Below are 20,158 nucleotides of genomic sequence, written 5' to 3' on the forward strand. Positions count from 1 at the left end.
AGGGGAACGTGTTCAAAAGTGATATTTGCCTTACTAAAGCTTGCACAAGGGTAAGAGAGGTATAGTGGTACCTCTGGATGCGAACGGGATCCGTTCTGGAGCCCCGTTCGCATCCTGAAGCGAATGCAACTCGCGCCTGCAGGTTGTGATTCGCCGCTTCTGAGCATGGACATGATGTCATTTTGAACGTCTGCGCATGTGCGAATGGCGAAACCCGGAAGTAATGCATTCTGTTACTTCCGGGTCGCTGCGGAGCGCAACCCGAAAACGCTCAACCTGAAGCAACTTTAACCCGAGGTATGACTGTATTGCGCAAGACCTCTGTGTTGTTCTTGCTGTTTCTAAAATCTGGTGCGTGTTCTGAGATTACAGTCTCCAGGGAGATCTCACACATGTACTTGTTTGGAGATTATGAAAGAACAGCTCGCTTTAAATGGGTTGTTGAAATTTGAATAGGCCTTCCAGGATGCAACAGCTCGTAGAAATAGGCATGCTTGCATCATTCGGGCTGCCAAAAACAAAATAGCAAGGTTGTGCTCAGGTGAGGAACACACATAAGTAGGGGTACGGCCTTAGAGACCGCCCACAGAAATGTCACCACATGACAAACCAATCACCTCATAAACATGCCGACAAAATTCCACACCAGCAGCAACTGCAGATGTATATAATGGGTTATTTTTACTCGCTTTTTTCTGCTGTGAGGTGAAATCCAAATTACATGTTAAAGTTTGGGCTGGCAATTTGACAACAATGACATCGTGTGCGCACTTCCAAAAAAAAAGTGTGTGTGTGAGCAGCACCAATTCTACAACAAACTTCCATCTGGAAGCAGCCTTAACTTTTGCTTTAGTTGATGGATTGCAGTGTTTTAGATGCTACATACAAAAGTAGATTTAGCAAGCTCAAAGCCTGCGCTCCGTGTGGCTGGGACACTTTTGAACATCTTTGCTTAGAGGTTGGGACAGCAAGGAATCTAAATATTGTGAAACAATAACAGTACCAAATTAATATGTGTTAGAATACCTAAACCTTGTTGAGACATAAGAGCTAGCCCATGTTACATTAAAGGTAAAGGTAAAGGTACCCCTGCCCGTACGGGCCAGTCTTGACAGACTCTGGGGTTGTGCGCCCATCTCACTCAAGAGGCCGGGGGCCAGCGCTGTCCAGAGACACTTCCGGGTCACGTGGCCAGCGTGACATCGCTGCTCTGGCAAGCCAGCGCAGCACACGGAAACGCCGTTTACCTTCCCGCTAGTAAGCGGTCCCTATTTATCTACTTGCACCCGGGGGTGCTTTCGAACTGCTAGGTTGGCAGGCGCTGGGACCGAGCAGCGGGAGCACACCCCGCCGCGGGGATTCGAACCGCCGACCTTTCGATCGGCAAGCCCTAGGCGCTGAGGCTTTTACCCACAGCGCCACCCGCGTCCCCATGTTACATTGCTCAAGCTTTAAAAAGCATGCTTAAGCTGACCACTTTTTGAAGGGAAGGAGGTATGTGGAGCCCTGATTGATTTAGTTCTCCCAATGCAGATTAGCACCCTGCACCAATTTTTCGCAGAAAATTGCCCCCTTGGTTGCCATATGCATCTTACTGCAGTTAATAGCTGGGGAAATTTCTGGTGGGGAAACCAACACAAGGCCCTAATCCAGACTGTTGAGCAGCTAAATATTTTTTTTTCCTTCAAAAAGAAAAGTGGCCACTCCAACAACTTTTTTTTTAAAGCATGCTTCATATAACATGCAGTCTGGGCTAATCGTTCTTGAGCAATAGACCATAGTGGATGGGTTTGATGGGAACATCTTACCTGAACAAACTTCCCCAGTGGCCTAAAACGTTTCTGAAAATGTTGATGCTGATATTGGTACTGCAGCAGTGGGTACCAACCCAAACCTCCTGCATTGTTCTGACTGAAATGAATTTGAATGGGTTAGGCACCTGGCCTCCAGAGCCTCTGGGCTTTTATTGTTGTGCTAGAATTGGGCAGATATATTACAACCTGAGGCAGGTTTTCAACCTGCAGTAGTTTTCAGATATTGAAACAGCTCTTGAAAAGGAAAGCACTTGTTTTTAATTATCCTGGAAACTACTGCAGGGGCCCACAGGTATAAGGCTCCTTATGCTTACTGCAGCTTTGTACAAACACTACTAGATATGGAGTGTGGGGGGATAGCATCTCTGTTGGGAGACATAGTGCAGGAGTAGGCATAGGAAATTAAGACAGTCCAAGGTGGTGAAAAGCTCGGAACAAACTGAAGCAAGCACATTTTCTCCGGCATCAACACTTGGTTCACTCATAAACATGTGTACATTTGTGAACAACTTGAGACGAAGTACTTGGTCCTGGAAGGTGTGCAACATCCCCATCAGAATTAAGGAACATTATTTCCCTTCAAGTTCCTTGAAAAGGAGCAACCATTTGCGGCCTGCAATTACCGATATTGCAATCTGGGGGTGGCAGAGAAGTTGCTATTGTAATTTGAGTTCATAGATTGGTTTTTAGGAATTTAGAAGTCAGCAAGGACCCAAACGTTGCCTGTGTCTGGGTTCCTGAGGGGCTGCATGAACAGAGGGACTTTTTCGTCCAACCGTTTCCTGAGTCAATAGGTCCAATGGTACAGCACCCCAACACAACAACTCGCTCACCTTAGAATGGTAGGTGAGGGCATTCTTGGCCACAGCGCACTGCTTCTCTACCAGGAAACAGAATCTTCGCCTCTCTTCTGTGAGCGCCATCTTGTATCCATCGCAGACATAGTTCTCCAGCTCGCCTTGCTTGTTGGTGATAGCTTCAATGAACTGGGAGGGAAACAAACACAAAGCAAAAGAGGTTATCCAAGTGTTCCCGTCTGAGCCGCAGCACAAAGTGGAAGGGAGGGCTGTCCTTCTGCATTAACACATCACTTGGTCTGTAGCAGAATTCCCTTCAGTGGAGGGTCTGCATCAAGCATGGCAAGGACCAGAGGAAAACAGAGAGTGTGGTCATTTTGCGACTGCGGACTGTCCGAGGCTCTTAATTATTTCCATCGTTCCATTCAAGGCCGGACGGCAGGGGGCACTAGGCAACAGGAGTATACGCAGGCTTGAGAGAATGCATCTCTTTCCCCCCTCGCCAACCATCCTTAGTCATCTGACCTCCCCCACACAAAAGCTCCTGACTCAGAACGTGGGCTTCAGATGTTGTGTGGGTGGCAGAAGAGCAGAGAGAGAGAGATTCTCTCAGCCTCCCTCCTACTTCGCCTGCACCTGGGTAGTGCTTGTTTTTTCTAGTGCCGATTGTTACAAAAAAAAGGGTTGTGCTGCTGCCATGAGGTTAAAGTGCTTTGAAAGGGCTTCCACTCAAATGTGAGAGGAGGCTGAAACACAGGCTGTCCATCTCACCTGTTGCAATCTGGACGGATGGAAATGAACTTTGTCATGTCCGTGGGGTTGGGGGGGGGCAGAGAAAGCATGAGCAATGAATATGCACCTTTCCTTGCTTGTACTTAACAACCCACAGACCCACCCCCCTGCTGTGGGAAGGCAGAACAAATGACTGCCTGACACACTCCCACAGAGCCCACTGTTCCCTTTCCAAACATCTATCCACTGTGTCAAACAATACCCACTCACGCCTGGTCTCTGTACACCCACACGAAAAGTCATCCATTAAGTCCCTTGACCTCAGGCCATCAGCTGCTAGAAATCTGCATTTGAGTCTCTACAAAATCCAGGCTACTCCCTCTTCCCAGCTACAGTCCTCCTGCACCTGGCGTTCATTCTGAGCAGCTCAAAAGTTTGGAAGTGCTTCTTTTTAATTATTGGGGAAATATGAATTATTCCCACCTATGCAGACTGGACACTCGTTGCCACGAGTTGTGTGTTGCTTTGCGCTCTCTAACTGCAGTGGGAATGAGACACTCCTCTAAGTTCATGTTCTGCACAGGGCTGCAGCTACTGCCATCTCTTGAATTCAGTGTGAAACTTCTGCACAGGTGCATGCAAGCCATATTTCATTGCGTAAGGGATGCAAGCTAAGCAACCCTTGCCTGACAGCCTGTGCTGTTAATTAATGCTGCAAAAGCTACCTAGCCGCCTTCTTTAGGAACATGGGAAGCTGCCTTATACCAAGGACAGACCACTGGGTCCATCCACCTTAGGTCTCATGCAGGGAGTTGTTCCCAGCCCTGGCTGACTGGAGATGCCAGGGACTGAACCTGGGACCTTTTGTGCGCAAAGCTGATGCTCTCTTCTGATTCCAAGAACCCTTTGTTCTGCAGCACCTCTTTCCAATAGGGCTGCATGTAAAATCTTTCTGATCCATTAAAAAGGTGTCCACAATTAACCAGGCAGCAAAATTTTGAAAGAGAAAAGCACTTAACAACAGCAACAACAGCCACAACAACAACAACAACAACAATGCACCTTCAGGCAGGAGCTCCTGATGCAGAAGCAGCGCTGCCCCCTGGCAAAAAGGCAGCAGCTATGCCTTTCCTAGAATGAAGCCTGTTATACAAGCATGGATGATCTAAAACAAAAAGAGAAGTGTGGTTCTCTCTCCAGAACTGTTTCTCTTTCTTTCTTTTATTCACATGCAATAAATGCATGCATATTTAATCAAGGCATGTAGTAGATTAAAACTCCTTATGATCTATCAACTCATATTTCATGAACTGGATGACAGCCAATTTCTGCACATGGATGCAAGCAACCAAGCATGTGGCTTAAGAAGAAAGAAACAGCTCCAGACTTGCCTCTTCTGAAAGACACACACCGCAAAATGCAGTCTCAGACTTGCTTCAAAATCACTCAAGACTGACACCTCTGCTGCTCCCTGCAAAAAGGTGGATTCCATTCTGAGCTGGCAATGAATGGGTTTACTTGTCTTCTGTCTGCCTTATCATGCCAGCCCAAGCTTGTTTTGCAGAATGCAGTTCCACCCAGTCTTTGGGTGGGAGATGCTTTTTGCAAGCATTTGTCTTCACATATAGAAGCATTTGTCTTTATGCAAAAGATAAACCTGGAGTTTAATTTCCCTGCAATGCTACAGATTCCAGACATAGCCTTGAGTAAATTTACTTAAGGCTTCTGATTTGCAGTCCTGTGTTCCAGATGAGGTCAGATGGGCCCCTTCCCTATTTAATTTCCAACACCCACTGAAGGCTTTAAAAAATGTTATTCCAAAAGGTATTTCAATTGTAGTTTGGTTTTATAGTTTTAACTGATTTTATTTTATTTATTTGCTTTCTGTTTTGGATCCTTGTAAACCACTTAAGAGATTCTTGTAATTAAGTGGTATATAAATTGTTTAAATATTTTGTGCACACATTCATGTTTCTGCCAAATGTCTCTGCAAACTGTCTTTATCACTCACTGTGCCAGGAAAAAAAAGGGCAGAATAAAAGGTTACGTATTCTGTGAAGAACTAAATTGGCAAGTGTCATCTTCATTTTGCTTACTTACCGGCAAATTTGTTTCAACATTATAGGGCATTCACCAAGGCCCAGCTATTAGTATTCAAAATAAGATTTATGCACAAGCATTTATCATCTTAACGGGCAAGTTTCCAATCCAGCCAATGTGAAGTATTTTGGAATTCCATTTATTTCAATGGGAGAGTTAAGTTTAGTCTCTCCCACTGAAATATATGGGACTCCCAAGTCCTTTACCCTGGGCTGTGAACTAGCCAAAGCAACTACCATATTTTTTGCTCCATAGGACGCACTTTTCCCCTCTTAAAAACTAAGGGGGAAAGTCTGTGCGTCCTATGGAGAGAATGCAGGGGGGGAAGGCAGGCAGGAAAAGCCCGCAAGCTTCGCGCAGCTCTTGCAGGCTTTTCCCCAGGAGGGAGAAGGGACTGACAAGGCCAGTCAGTCCCTTCTCCCTCCTCGTAGAAAAGCCCGCAGGATGGATCCCGCTCACTGTCTGGGCTTCTTTGCTCTTTGGGGCTGGGGGGGGGGGACCCGGGCTTCCCCTGCAGCCTCAAGAAGCTCTGGGAGAAGCGGACAGGCTGCGCTGCACTTTGGGGCTGGGAGGGAAATAATATTTTTTTCCTTGATTTCCCCCTCTAAAAACTAGGTGCGTCTTGTGGTCCAGTGCGTCCTATAGAGCGAAAAATACGTTATCTACATCCAGTGTCTCTGGAAACAGCTTCCTAGAAGCAGACCCTTCGCAGGAATCAGTGCCCCTGTTTGTAATTTGTTTCTTGTTGCTCTCGACTCTTAAATTATTTTTCTGTGCATGTGCCTAATTGAACCAAGACCCAGCTGGTTTGTTATCATGCATAAGCTTGAAAAAAAAAGTCTAAATGCAGTATTACCTGGTTGCAAGAAAAGATAAATTTATTAAGACTCTTAAAAGAGTATAGGCCTTATTGCTCTCCTTCAATACTAGCATCTTTGTTCTGGAAGTGAAGCAACTGGCGGTTCATCACCTAAGCCACAAACTCCCCCTATCTCTTTGATAATGGAGCAACTCACAGCTGTCAGGGGTATCTACAGGTGGCAACAAGAGAGTGCATGAAAAGCAGCCACCTACAATACCAGCGCTGCTTCCCAGCTGTGTCGACAGTATTTGTGTTAAACCATTATTCTTTCCAGAGCTGTACTCTTGAGGGAACAAGGTGTCAGGAAACGATTGAGCAACGAACGATTGAAAAACTAGATAGGAAAAAACCAGCATGGCCACCCAATTGTGCTACATCAGAAATCCTAGGGGCATATTCCACAGGGTGGAAGGACTCCAGGTGTCAATTCCTTTTGAGATGGGGCAGAAAAGATCAAGGAATGAAGGAACTTTGAGACAGGCCAGCAGCTATTATGTCTTGATATGCTGGAGCACATGCAAAGTGCCAAGAGAGCAATCTGTGAGGAGGGAAGGCTTTCAGTTCCATACTTCACGTGCTTTCAATTTTGATGTGCACTATATAAATATTGTTATGTTACCCATCGTTCCAAACCTAGCACACCCCACGTGGGCTATCTGGGTGGACAGTAAATTTTGACTCCTTAGAGAGAAACAGTTGTCAGCTCCTCAGGCAGAATTTCTCTAACCTTAGTTTAACAAATCAAAGAAAAGAAAGAACAGCGCCAACCTAACTGCGTAAGCACAGTCGTACTAGATTAGACCACAGGCATGCCTTGTCCAACAACCTGTTTCTCACCAACTAGATGGGCCTGAGAAGCCTATAAGCAGAACTCAACTCAAGGACCAACTCAAGGACCATTATCCATTTTTGCCTCTCAGTGACTGGCCTTAAGTGGCCAAGACTTGTGCTTGGAGGTTCCATACTACCATCATGACCAACATCCTCTAAACATTTTCCCAATTTCCCTTTTAAAGTCATCCAAGCTAGTGGTCATCACAAGGCATAAATTGAATTACATACTGTGTAAAGTACCACCTCCTTTTGTCTATCCACTCCCCCCCCCCCAAAAAAAAACCCCTCGTGTATGGAATCATTACACCAGTGTTTCCCAAACTTGGGTCTCCAGCTGTTTTTGGACTACAATCCCCATCATTCCTGACTACTGGTCCAGCTAGCTAAGGATGATGGGAGTTGTAGTTCAAAAACAGCTGGAGGCCTAAGTTTGGGGAATACTGCATTACACCCACAGCTGTTGCCAGAAAGAATAGGTGGGGGGGGAAGGCTGGGCAGGGGGGAGACATTCTAATTTGTTTCCTATGGAAGAGCTCGCCTGTTCCTCACCAGTCACCCAACTTCATTTACACCACAGAGATGGGGAACCTGTGGCTCTCCAGATGTTGGGACTCCAACTCTCATTAGCCTCAGCCTGTAGGGGCAATGGTCAGGGATGATGGGAGCTGGAGCCAACAATATCTGGAAGGCCACAGGTACCCCAACGCGTTCTACTCTCTTGTCTTCATTGTTGTACTGTGAAGAACACACATCTGTCCTGCAGAGACAGATCTTATGCCTATGTTTAAAGTTAGGATCAGGAAGCAGAATATCCATCCCATGAAGAATGTCATGGTTTGGAAAGAGAAGCAGGAATTCCTGAATTCCACAGTATTGGAAACATTTCTTTACCACATTAAGGACCATTAAAAATGAATTTCATTTCGAGTTCTGCACTAATAAGCAGCCATTGCAGAGCCTACTAGGAGATGCTGTTTGTTCCTTCAGCTTGTCTTCAGCAGTCCCCCCACACCCCAGCCATGTCAAACTGAAATTCCCAAGAGACACAGAAGCGACACATGGGGAGCCATTTACATCTGTGCTCACTGAGACAAACCACAAGAAAAAATGGTTCTGTTTCGGAAATTTGCTCCGAGATGATATATGGCTGTTGACAAGCCAAGACAGACACAGACAGACAGACAGACACGACACACACACACACACACACACTGGGAGAAACATTATCCACAATTTCCTATGGAAGCTTTGGAGCATGGGAGGAATGGGGGCAAAGCTGCCCTGAACAGAAAAGAAAACCGTCCACACCCAGCTGCCTAGGTCAACCCACTAAAAACATCTCTGAAGCCATTATTTTCTTGAAGAGGTTACTGTGAAAATTCCCAGATATTGATTCTTGTGACCCATCAGAGTCTTGCTGGTGGGGTGTTCAATCTCGTGGTAACATCCTGTATGGTTCCTTGACCAGCTGCTGAAGGCAGCATGTCCAGCACTTGCAGTTTACCCAGCTCCACAACCATTTAAGACCATGCACTTGCCCCAAGTAGGACAGGGCATGCTTCTCACCTAAGAGAGGGTGGTGCCACATAAGAGAAAGGAAGGGAGCACATGCCACTTCCAATTTGGCTGGACCATGAAAATAGAACAGCCTTTACGTTCACTTCGGCCAGGGCCCCGGCCTAGTCATCAACAGCATGCTGCTTCTGTCTTGCCACCACATGCAGGGTAAGACACATACAGCCATAGGGCTATGCAACAAACCGCAGGAGACTAAAGGTGGGATTTGGGGGCAGGAATGACTCTATTCTCCCTGTCTGTCTCCAAAAGCCTAAAGCCAGCCCAGGATATGAATAGTGACCAGTTCTTCTCCCACGTAGCAACGTGGGTCCAAGTGACTGGGCCCACCAGTCAACAGGGAAATGTACTGGCAAGGACCCCTTACATGTCTCTCTTCATGCCAGGGGCATAGGAAGGGGGGTGCAGGGTGCAGGTGTCATCCTTGAGGCGGGGTGACAAAATGGAACACTGCGGGGGTGGCACTTACTGCAGAGCCTGGTCTGCAGCATGCCCGAGCCACGCATCTCTCCTGGGAGTGATGTGGTGGCTCGGGGCCCTGCGCTGTCTGAAATGGCAGCGTAGGGCTTGCATCCGCCAGGCGGACTCTGTGCACAGATCACCACCGTGTCCCCATGGGCGGATCGCCCCACCCCCACCGCTCTGGGCGCCAGAGCAGCTAGCTATGCCCCTGCTTCATGCATCCGTTTCATAAGGTGGCTGGCTGCTGCTACAGGGTTTATTAATGTTGGGCAGGGGGAAGATCCACGTAAAATACACTAACCACTCGTACCAATGCATATGTAGTTATTTAATATGCAACGGCTGAGAGCACTGTCCCTTAACTGTTTCATTTGCTAACTGGATTAAACTTGCCTAAAAGGAACAACGTTATTTGTAAACAGACAAGCAGCAACAACAACACTGAAACACTGCTTCCAGAGACTTCAGTCCAGCACCTTCCTGAGAACTCACATTTGTTATTTCTAGGTTGGAAAACGTGACCATTTATAAATTCACATCCCTCTGAGTCCAGGACAAGGCTCCTGCTTAAAAATTCATCCAGAGCAAAGGCTTCCTCCAATTAGCTATGTCAGTGGTGTCTTTTCAGTAAGGCTGTGATCCTAAGCACACTGACTTGGAAGAACCTTCTGCTGAAATTAATGGGGCATGCCGATAGCTTGTTTGTGGTTTTAAAGCACACCCGTTTCTTCATTTACATAGATAAGCAGACTATAGTCTCTCTGAGCTAATACAGTTGTACCTTGGAAGTCGAACAGAATCCGTTCCAGAAGCCCGTTTGACTTCCAAAACATTCGGAAACCAAAGTGCGGCTTCTGATTGGCTGCAGGAAGGTCCTGCAGCCAATTGGAAGCCCCATCGGACGTTGGGGTTCCAAAGAACGTTTGCAAACTGGAACAGTCACTTCCGGGTTTGCGGCATTCGGAAGGCAAGGCGTTCAACTTGCAGTGGCGTAGCGTGGGGGGTGCAGGGGGGGCCGGCCGCACTGGGCGCAACATCTGGGGGTTAGGGTTAGGGGACGCAAACCCACGGGTTAGGGGGCGCAAATTACTTGCCTTGCCCCGGGTGCTGACAACCCACACTACGCCGCTGTCAACTTGCAAGACGTTCGGGATCCGAGGTACGACTGTATTGTACAAACCTGAGCCTACCCCCTAGCAAAAACAGGAATGAACTTTGGAGATAGCAAAAGGCTGGAGAAAAAGGAGTATAATTTAGATATCAGCAAAAATGAAAAAAATAAAATGAAATAAAATAGGACACCCTGAATCTTGGGAGAGAGCAGGAAAAGGGTTATCTCATGAAGCCGGTGACTAATCACTCATGAGAAGCTGCTCTGCTTATCCTGAGGGGCCTGTTGCATTGTAAGCAGCCTCCATTGTTCTGCATGTGTGTGGGAGTGGAAAGGGGGGGGGAGTGAGAATAGAAAGGAGGGGGAAGAATGGTGCTGTTTGCATAGCTATCAAGCAAAGTAAAAGCCATTATCTCTACCTCAGCAATGGGCTGCTCTAAAGCAGAGTCTCTAACCCCCCTCCCCCAATATAAATTTTTCATACAGTTTTAACCCTTCACTCATCTGTTAAAACAAAGTCTTGCTCTTCATTTATATAACAGTTTTGGACTCAAAGGCCCCCAAAAGCTGTGAACAGCACCGTATCAACACATCAATCAAAACTATGAAATAGCAAAGTCGCAAAATACCCACCAATCACACATTTCAGTTCATGAGCTACATTCACGCTTTTTACCACAGATGCACCTCCACAGCATTCCAGTCTCACTTGGCAGCCAGGTTAACTTACATTTACACACACACAGACACACACGTGTGTAGCAGGGGGGCAGCTGCCCCCCCCCAAATCAATAAAAATGCAGCTAACTGAGGTTCTGTCCCACCCCCCTAACAAAAGGCATGCCCCTCCAACAAAAATCCTGGCTACATCCCTGCACACACAAACACACAAACATTGCCCTGCTGCTCCAATGCCTCACTTAGAAGCAATCCTATCCAAAATGAAAACATTGAAGGGGAATGCCCTCACTCTACCCCAAATGAGATATCCCAAGGGCTTTCCCTTTGGGGTTTCCTCATCATCAGCGACCCATAGTCAATGGTGACCTGACCTCTCATAAACAGCTGGTTGCAGCTACAGCTCTGGTGAAGTTCCTGCCCTTTAAGGGTGTTACGGAAGGGGGGGGGGCATGTCTTCTTCACCTTCTTCTTCGCTACAATATATCAATTTATTTCCAATTGTCAAAAGGGACTAAAATCTATAAAATTCATAGAAAATCAGCGTGCCAGTTTGCTCAATTACTCTAGGACTCCATCACATCTCCCCTGTCCAGCATAATCCCTCAAGCAAAGTGTCAAGACCTTAATCCTTTCAAATTGTTCTGATCAGCCTTTCCTCCAGACAATGTCAGGTGGCAGACTATGCATATTTGAGACCATTGTCTTTTCATCCCCAGGAAGTGTTTATCTGTGCATATCTCCAGCTCTGCATATTCCCCCCTCCCTCCTCCATATGTTAATCTGTGCAACCCCTACCTTACTGAACTGCTGATCTGTGTAACCCCACCTTTCTGTGATGTATTCATGACGTGTTTTGCACTGTATTCTGGGACATGGAGGGAGTTTCAAAAACTCATGTCACCCCTTTCTCACTGTTCAATCTCGCCTTGAACCTGTTGCGCAATAAACTTGGATCTTCTGCAGTTTGCTCCTGTCTCCGGCTGAGCTCATTTTCCTCCGCAGGGACCCACGGACTTAGTCCGATGAGCTGGGTGGCAGAGTAGCCTCGCACCCAGATTTTTGCCGTAACAGTTGGCGCCCCACGTGGGGCATGCGGTTCTCCCGCGTTGCTGACCGGGGGCCCCGAAATCTTCAGCCGGCACCAGGCCATTTTGCCTGGGAAGATCCTTTGGACCCCCGGCCATCTTCCGGGCGGTAATCAAAAGCCCCAGGAGTTCAGCCGGGGAGCAAAGAGGGATCCAGCCGGCTTATCATCATAGAAGACACGTGAGTATAAGGAAAAGGAAAAATCCAGTGCACTGGTGGGAAAGGGGTGGAAATCTCCTGGCAACTGAATTCTCTGCCCTCCTCTCTATCGCTCCTTCTCGCCTGTCTCTTGGTCCAATTGGTGAGAGAGACCGTGGACTGCTGCTCGACCTGAAAGGGGGGTTCTGAGCTCTATCTCTTTCTCTAAAAACCCTCCAGCCAGCCGCACCAATTGGGAGTCCGAAAGTAAGACGGAGAGACCCGGCTTGGAAAGACAGCCGACTCTCCGCAACGGGTATCCCAGTTGAAAGCAAGGGGTTGGAGTTCTTTTTCCGAACTTCCCGAGCGTCCTTCCTAGGGGGCAGGAAGGGGTCTTGCTTTCTGTATCAATCCCAGCCGCACTGGTCGGTGCCACGTAACACGTGTATCGTGCGTGAGCCCGCTTCCAAAAGCAAGGGGGATTTTCGGTTCAAAACTCTATCCAGGGATCACCCGATCTGGCACCGCATGGCGCGGGCGTTCAGTAGGGCCCCTTTTCCTGAGATTGACGATAGGTAGGAGGTTGCCAGGAGGGATAGCCCATGAGGAATTGGGCGGGATCGGCAGAGTGGAAAAGGACCCCAGGTTATTGACTAAGGAAATAGGAAGGAATACCGGATAGCTAGAGCTCTTTAAAAACCCTCTAAGGAAGTTGCCAAGCGACTAAAGACCCCTCTTTACTATAAATCCCGTATTAAGTATATCAATCTCCTAGATATACCAATCCTTACCACCCTTTCTCTTCCCTCTTTCTGTCTAGACACGCGTAAAACATAAAATGGGTACCCAGGCTTCCAAACGCGAGCGGGCTCACTCTGGGAAGAAGGCTTCTAGAAAGCCATCTCAGTCTCAGAAGGACCCTGACTCTCCTCTCCAATTTGTCATCACGTATTGGAAGACGATTCCTGGCCACAAATTATTATCGAAGCAAAATTAGAGAACCTCTGTTCTGAAATCTGGCCTGCCAGCACCGCCTCCGCCAAGCCCGAATTGCGTTGGCCGGCTGGTTAACTGGTGGTGTTTGAAGAGGCAAGGAGGCTCTTAAAACCATGTGGGACCTTCCTACTAATTTCACTTAATGAAGCTAAAGGAAGCAGCCCAACTCCTTGCAATAACCAACTAAAGGATGAGAGTATATATGTTTACATGTTGTCTGTTATGTGTGTTGTGTGTTAATACATATATGAGAATATGTGTGTTTACATGTCGTCTGTTATGTGTGTTGTCTGTTCCTTCTGTCTCTGACAGACTGCCTTTCTTAAGCGCGCATAGTTTAAACTGCAAGCTTGCTTCAAAATTTAATTTTTAAGGAAGCCATGCTGGACCTTATCAGTCCTAAATAAGACAAAATGAGAATGAAAGGTGCAAATGTTTACCCCACCTCGTGCTCTGCCGCAACTTTTCAGATTGTGAGTCTACAGTCTATTTTGGAATGTGAATGTTTCTAATGTTTCTGGAATGTGAATGTTTCTAATGTGAATTAGATGTTTCTGCTGCAAAAGCGTAGGTGAGCACCACTGCTCTCTCAAGCTAAAATGCAGTGTATTTATTTCATGAAGCACATGCCTATGAAAGTATGGTCTTTCTTCTAAGAAAATATCTGAGTCCAGTTTTAACTTTGATTTGGTAGGACAGAAGAGTTATTGTAAGGCTCCTGATATCAGGCCTCTTTTCTTAGAAAATGCCCCCCCTTGTTTCATTCTGTCTCTCTCAGGTTTTTTTTCCTTTTTCTCTTCTTCTGTGCCAGGTAAATTTACTTCCGAGTAAGCTTCCTTTAAAGGAAACTGCAAAAGGGGGGGGGCATAGATTAGGCTTAAAATTGTCACTTTTGTATTCCCTTTAAATCAAATCTATGGCTGTTTTAACTATGCTTTATAAGAGATCCTCTCCCTATCTTAAGAAAATGTTCACTTCAATCTTTCTTTAAAGATCATTTGTCTAGGAACTTGCACTCTAAGGAACTTGCATGTCTAAGGAAGTAAACTCAAACTAATCTCAAGATCTGCTAAAGGGTTCTGTATAAAGTTAGGAATTTTTATTTTCCTCTTCCTTAGTACATGATAGGAGCACTGATTGTGCTCTCTTCCCCAGTAGTGCCTGTATACATAAGAATGTGTGTGTAGTACAAATCTTGCTGTGAAATCTTGCTGTGAACCCTATATTTTGGAGGGTTGGACTAGATGACCCCAGGGTCCCTTTCAACTCTCCCAATTTGTGGCTGTGTGGAAGGACATGTGTCCGCAAGCATCGCAGGGTAATTCTTAAATTCTGGTGTGGTGATGGAGTTGAAATTCAGCCTAGCTTTGCTCTCTAGTTTTAAAAGGTGAGAGGTGAAGCTGTGATGTTTTGAAGCACAACTGGTAATATCAAGCATTTGAGTGATTACAGTGTTTATCATTTTGTCTACTATTTAAAAATCAGACAAATACATATGGGCCTTGACCAATCCTGTAAATAAAGGGGCAGGAAAAATTTTGTCTGCAAATGGTAAGGCCGAAAACTTAGAATGTTAAAAAATAATAATAAATAAAATAAAAATTCCTATGAATTCTGACTCTCTGGCCATTTTCCCATATATAAGGACGCGGCATTGTTCCGCGAATGGCCAGAGGGATATTAGCCCTTTCCTGTACATAAAGGAAGCAGTCGCTTTGCTTGGGCTGAAATTGCTAGCTTTTGTTGGTGAATACTTCAATTGCTGAGTTTCTCTTTTTTGTTTTAAATCTAACCCTCTTTTAAAATCTACTCCTTACCCTTCCCTTATTTAAATTCTAATTTTGCCAAAAGATGCAACATTTCAATAGTAAAAAGATTTGCTGAGACATGAACTCCGCACATGCACAGAGACTAGATCAGCTTTAAAAAAAAAAAAAAAAAAAAAAGATAGGAAAAGGAGAGAGAGAGAGAGAGGAAGGAGGGGGGGGAGAGGAGGTTTATGTAAAACTTGGAACCATTGAGAGAAATCACCCTTGGGGAGAGGAGGTTTATGTAAAACTTGGAACCATTGAGAGAAATCACCCTTAATGTGTCCCAAGTTTGAAATCTTAACATGCCAAATTCTTTTCACAGGTAAATATCAAAGAATTCCACCTCTCAATGGGATTTAAATCACAGACTTTGTTTGTGTGCATTTTAGGAACAGCATTTCCTGATAGGCTTCTCACATGAAATAATTTTCCCTTTTAACAGGATATGTGAACCCCGATAACAAAGTGTTTGTCCCTTTTTTCTCCCACAACAACTTTTGTTTGTCCCTTTTTTCTCCCACAACAACTTTCTTTCTGTTCTGTGAAATCCCTGCTGTATTAACTTTCTTTCTGTTCTGTGAAATCCCTGCTGTATTAGTGACTTCCATCTCTTCGTGGCTTTGACACTTTTTAAGTTACAAATAATCTGTTTTCATTTATTTAATCCGTTTTTCCATGATGTCTATGAAGCTAATCGAAGCACAACCAAACATTGTTTGTGGAATGGTATTTGTTTACCTTTTGCCTGAGCATTTCTTATTAATTCTGTCATTTTGGCTAGTTCAAGGTACTTGCACAACTTTAAATTGCCATTCATTTTTTCTTGGTATTAAGTCATTTCCCAGTATTTTGCTGTTAACATTCTAGCCGATATGGTCACATCAAGAAACACTCTTTTATTTTCATTGTTACTTTAGATTTCTTAAAATTCTGTGTCTTAGCATTTATTTATTTTGGTTCCTCATAGGTCATTGTGTGTGTGTGTGTGTGTTTTATTATTATTTTAACTGTGTCTTTTAAGTCCACCCTGCCCTTACAGGATATCACTTCTACAAGTGTGTTATTACAGATCCAATGAAAGACTTCGCCACCACAACAGAAGACACCAAAGTTTCAAAGTGATGTCTCTTTCAAAGGATATAGACTGCTGGGGGGGAGTGGGGCTGACAAAGGGGGGTGGAGTTGAATTACAAGGACATTTTCTGACTTTTGAACCTCAAGATACATATATAAAATATCCCAATTGTCTCAAGATATGCAACTGATATTTAATTAGTTTGTTTTGTATTATGTGTTATTACGTAGGAATGTTGAAATGTGTCTGACAGTGTGTCATTTCCACAAATGGGGGGGCTATTTTGTGGCTATTTTGTGTGTAAGTGTTTTATGTCTAATGTCTTATTCCTTACACCCCAGTGGAGGATCCTCATACATTTTATACCTTTTAACAGATCAGGATATTATGTAGTCCAATGTTTAGACTTAGATAAATTTATTACCATATTTCGTTGTTTCACCTGGCACTCTGCCAACTTCCCTACCCATTTTAAAAAATGTGCTAAAACCCACTTTACCAAGGAGAAGCTTCTAAGATACATGAAGGTGGATATGCTTTGGTTTAGCAGGAATGATCCCTTATACAGTTAAATTGACTTATTTCGACAAGTGCCCCTTTAAGAATGGTTTTCTTTTAACAGATTGGTTTGAAGAGTTGAGAACCATGGGGAAAGATAAATTCAAATTGGACTCAGTTTGAATTGGGCAAGTGTATCCAGGCTGCAATTAGCTTTTGGTCCTTAAAGTGCAAGTGCGCAACTTCCCATGACTGCAAGACCAATAATAAAACCCCCATAGGAAGCCAAGGCAAGGACATTTCCCTCAGGACGTGCCCGAACCTATGGCAGCTGTGGTGAGTGCCAGGCAACATGGTTAATATGAAAGCCCTAAGTGGATTCACCAGGGATTGCCACTACTGTGAGACCACAGAAAAGCTACCTTGACACCTGAGAACACAAAAATGGCGGGGGACAAAGCAAACTGCATTTTTTTTTCAGTCAGTAGTGGACCTTCCTGCTAAATGTAAAGCATAGACCACTATTGAACAAAATACAACAGGTGTCCTTTTATGCGATATCCTATATCCGGCTATCTGCACTACTATACTTGCAAATGGCCTTAAGAGGCATGATTTGCAAGTCCCCTTACCCACACATCTAGTACGATAGATACAAAGTTATTATTTAGTGCATATCTATATAACATACACATACATTGTATTGGTCCGTGTTGCTCCCTCCTTTGTTGCCCTGCTCAACCCACCTCCTTTTCCATTAGGGCCTATTCCCACTCACACGGCACCCCTACCTTCACCGAGATTTAGGGTGCGGAGAAAAGATTTGCAAGTTCTTACAGAACTTTAATGCAAATCTATCTCCGAATGGGGGACTGTTACGGAAGGGGGGGGGGCATGTCTTCTTCACCTTCTTCTTCGCTACAATATATCAATTTATTTCCAATTGTCAAAAGGGACTAAAATCTATAAAATTCATAGAAAATCAGCGTGCCAGTTTGCTCAATTACTCTAGGACTCCATCACATCTCCCCTGTCCAGCATAATCCCTCAAGCAAAGTGTCAAGACCTTAATCCTTTCAAATTGTTCTGATCAGCCTTTCCTCCAGACAATGTCAGGTGGCAGACTATGCATATTTGAGACCATTGTCTTTTCATCCCCAGGAAGTGTTTATCTGTGCATATCTCCAGCTCTGCATATTCCCCCCTCCCTCCTCCATATGTTAATCTGTGCAACCCCTACCTTACTGAACTGCTGATCTGTGTAACCCCACCTTTCTGTGATGTATTCATGACGTGTTTTGCACTGTATTCTGGGACATGGAGGGAGTTTCAAAAACTCATGTCACCCCTTTCTCACTGTTCAATCTCGCCTTGAACCTGTTGCGCAATAAACTTGGATCTTCTGCAGTTTGCTCCTGTCTCCGGCTGAGCTCATTTTCCTCCGCAGGGACCCACGGACTTAGTCCGATGAGCTGGGTGGCAGAGTAGCCTCGCACCCAGATTTTTGCCGTAACAAGGGGAAGAGTTAGCGGTGAAGCTTTTGTGCACATTTTCCTTCCATGAACTGGGGATCCACGGAGCAGCAAAAAGGTAAGTAGTTACCTAAGTATTTAGAGCATTTTCATGTGCAGCAAAGGGCTAAGTCTTCCAGGCACAGGAACTCCATTTTGAAAGCATTATTCAAGGCTGAGCGTCTAAATTTAGCAAGAAAAAAAAAATCCTCACAAGGTTCATATTCAACTTATGTTTATCTTTTGCTGCAACCATTCTCTCCCCCCAACTCCAATTTAATTATATAGAGGAAAATTATTTTATCCCTTGTGTGGACTCAAGTTTGCCATTTGTTGCTCACATGTTTAGCAGCATGATGCAACTTGTTTATGTAACTAACTTGTGACTGGCTATCTCTATACCATGTGCCACAGTGCCGTGGAAACATAAAAAGAAAAAGAAAAAAGAAGAGTTCTCAGAAAGGAAGGAACTAAATTAGCACTCAAAAAGAAAGCAGGGGAAATACAGACTTGCTGAATTCCTGACTGGCATCTATGGTCACATAAATATCACTGAGGTGATCCAGCTGAGAGATGAATGTGCTTCCTGTTTGGGGAGTGGAAAACACATTGCCTCCAACTCCAGGGAAATAATGTGCCATGCCCCAATTACTATTCTCTTGATCAGTAAGGGAATGCCTATGTAAATAGAAAAGCCCCATAACTACATTGTTATTACTTTACTGTGAATTATTTACAGTTGCTACAAATGTGCTGTGTGTGTGTGTGTGTGTGTGTGTGTGGTTTGACGTAGGAGAATGCACATTCCTATTCTTTGAAATCTATCACATGCACATGATAATTACAAAATGGTTGCTATTCTCCCCACCCCACCTAAAACGTTCTAGTTTTACTCCCATTAGTGATGATAGGGTGTTTATATTTAGCATGCCTGAGAATATAAAGGTAAAGGGATCCCTGACCATTAGGTCCAGTCGTGGCCGACTTTGGGGTTGCGGCGCTCATCTCGCTTTATTGGCCGAGGGAGCCGGCGTACAGCTTCCGGGTTATGTGGCCAGCATGACTAAGCCGCTTCTGGCGAACCAGAGCAGCGCACGGAAACACCGTTTACCTTCCCACCAGAGCGGTACCTATTTATCTACTTGCACTTTGACGTGCTTTCGAACTGCTCAGTTGGCAGGAGCAGGGACCGAGCAACGGGAGCTCACCCCGTCACGGGGATTCGAACCGCCGACCTTCTGATCGGCAAGTCCTAGGCTCTGTGGCTTAACCTGAGAATATACTCTGGTGGGAACCTTATAAAGATTTGTCAAACACTCAGTGATTTGTCAAACACTCAGTGATTTGACAAACACTCTGGTGGGAACCTTATAAAGATTTGTCAGCCACCACACCCCAAGCAGGTGAAATGTTGTTGAGTCCTTAAAACAAGACAGGTTTGGGTAACTGCTGGACTTTGTGCTTCCAAAAACGGGGATCAGAGATCACTGTTTTCATTCTAAAATCCTAGGCGTAGCTGGGACCTGAAGCACACAGCAAAGACTTACCGTAATCCAGTCATGTCTGCTGTCATCCTACAGAGAACAAGTCCATCTTTGGGACTGGAAACTTTGAATGCAAACATATCTTATGGCCATAAACAAAGACAATTTGTTGTCTCTTTTTGATTTTGTTTACCCCCCTCCCTGCTACACTGCTTTTTGTAGTATCCAGCCTGATAAAAAACTCAGAAACTTGCTCACTATTTTGGAACATTTCATTCTATTATAATAAAGGAATTGTTATTGGAACTAGGCTACAGAACCACACACCCTCTCTCTCTGCCCCAGCCCAAGTCATTCCCTTCTGTGTGTGAATTTCCCTCACCAGCCTCAGCACTAACCAGAACTTGCTCTTAACCAGATTTGCTCAACTGTCCAGGGTTATGTCAGCTGGTGCCAATGTAACCCTTACTTAACCACATTTAAAGGACAGAAAGGTAAGGTTTTTTTGTGAATCAGGAGGATGGGGATAGCTGAGAGGGAAGCGCAGCTCTACAGCATGATCCCAAACTTGAACCTTGGTTACTGGATTAA

At 45.0% G+C, this 20,158-nt stretch overlaps 1 protein-coding gene across 5 annotated transcripts in view; it reads right to left on the reverse strand.

The window, feature by feature from the left end:
• The window catches only part of BAIAP2 (BAR/IMD domain containing adaptor protein 2), a 146,519-nt gene that overhangs the window by 32,183 nt on the left and 94,178 nt on the right, over positions 1-20,158 (reverse strand). For all 5 annotated transcript variants that reach the window (XR_014153302.1, XM_081849736.1, XM_081849739.1 and 2 more), the window contains exon 7: positions 2,648-2,800. Coding sequence is in view for 4 of the 5 variants with exons in the window: in XM_081849736.1 (XP_081705862.1) it covers positions 2,648-2,800 (153 nt within the window). In the remaining variant the exon portion in view is untranslated. The remainder of the gene's footprint in view (positions 1-2,647; positions 2,801-20,158) is intronic.

The sequence above is a fragment of the Podarcis erhardii genome, assembly GCF_964252035.2.
Source record: "Podarcis erhardii genome assembly, chromosome: 2".
Taxonomy (NCBI): domain Eukaryota; kingdom Metazoa; phylum Chordata; class Lepidosauria; order Squamata; family Lacertidae; genus Podarcis; species Podarcis erhardii.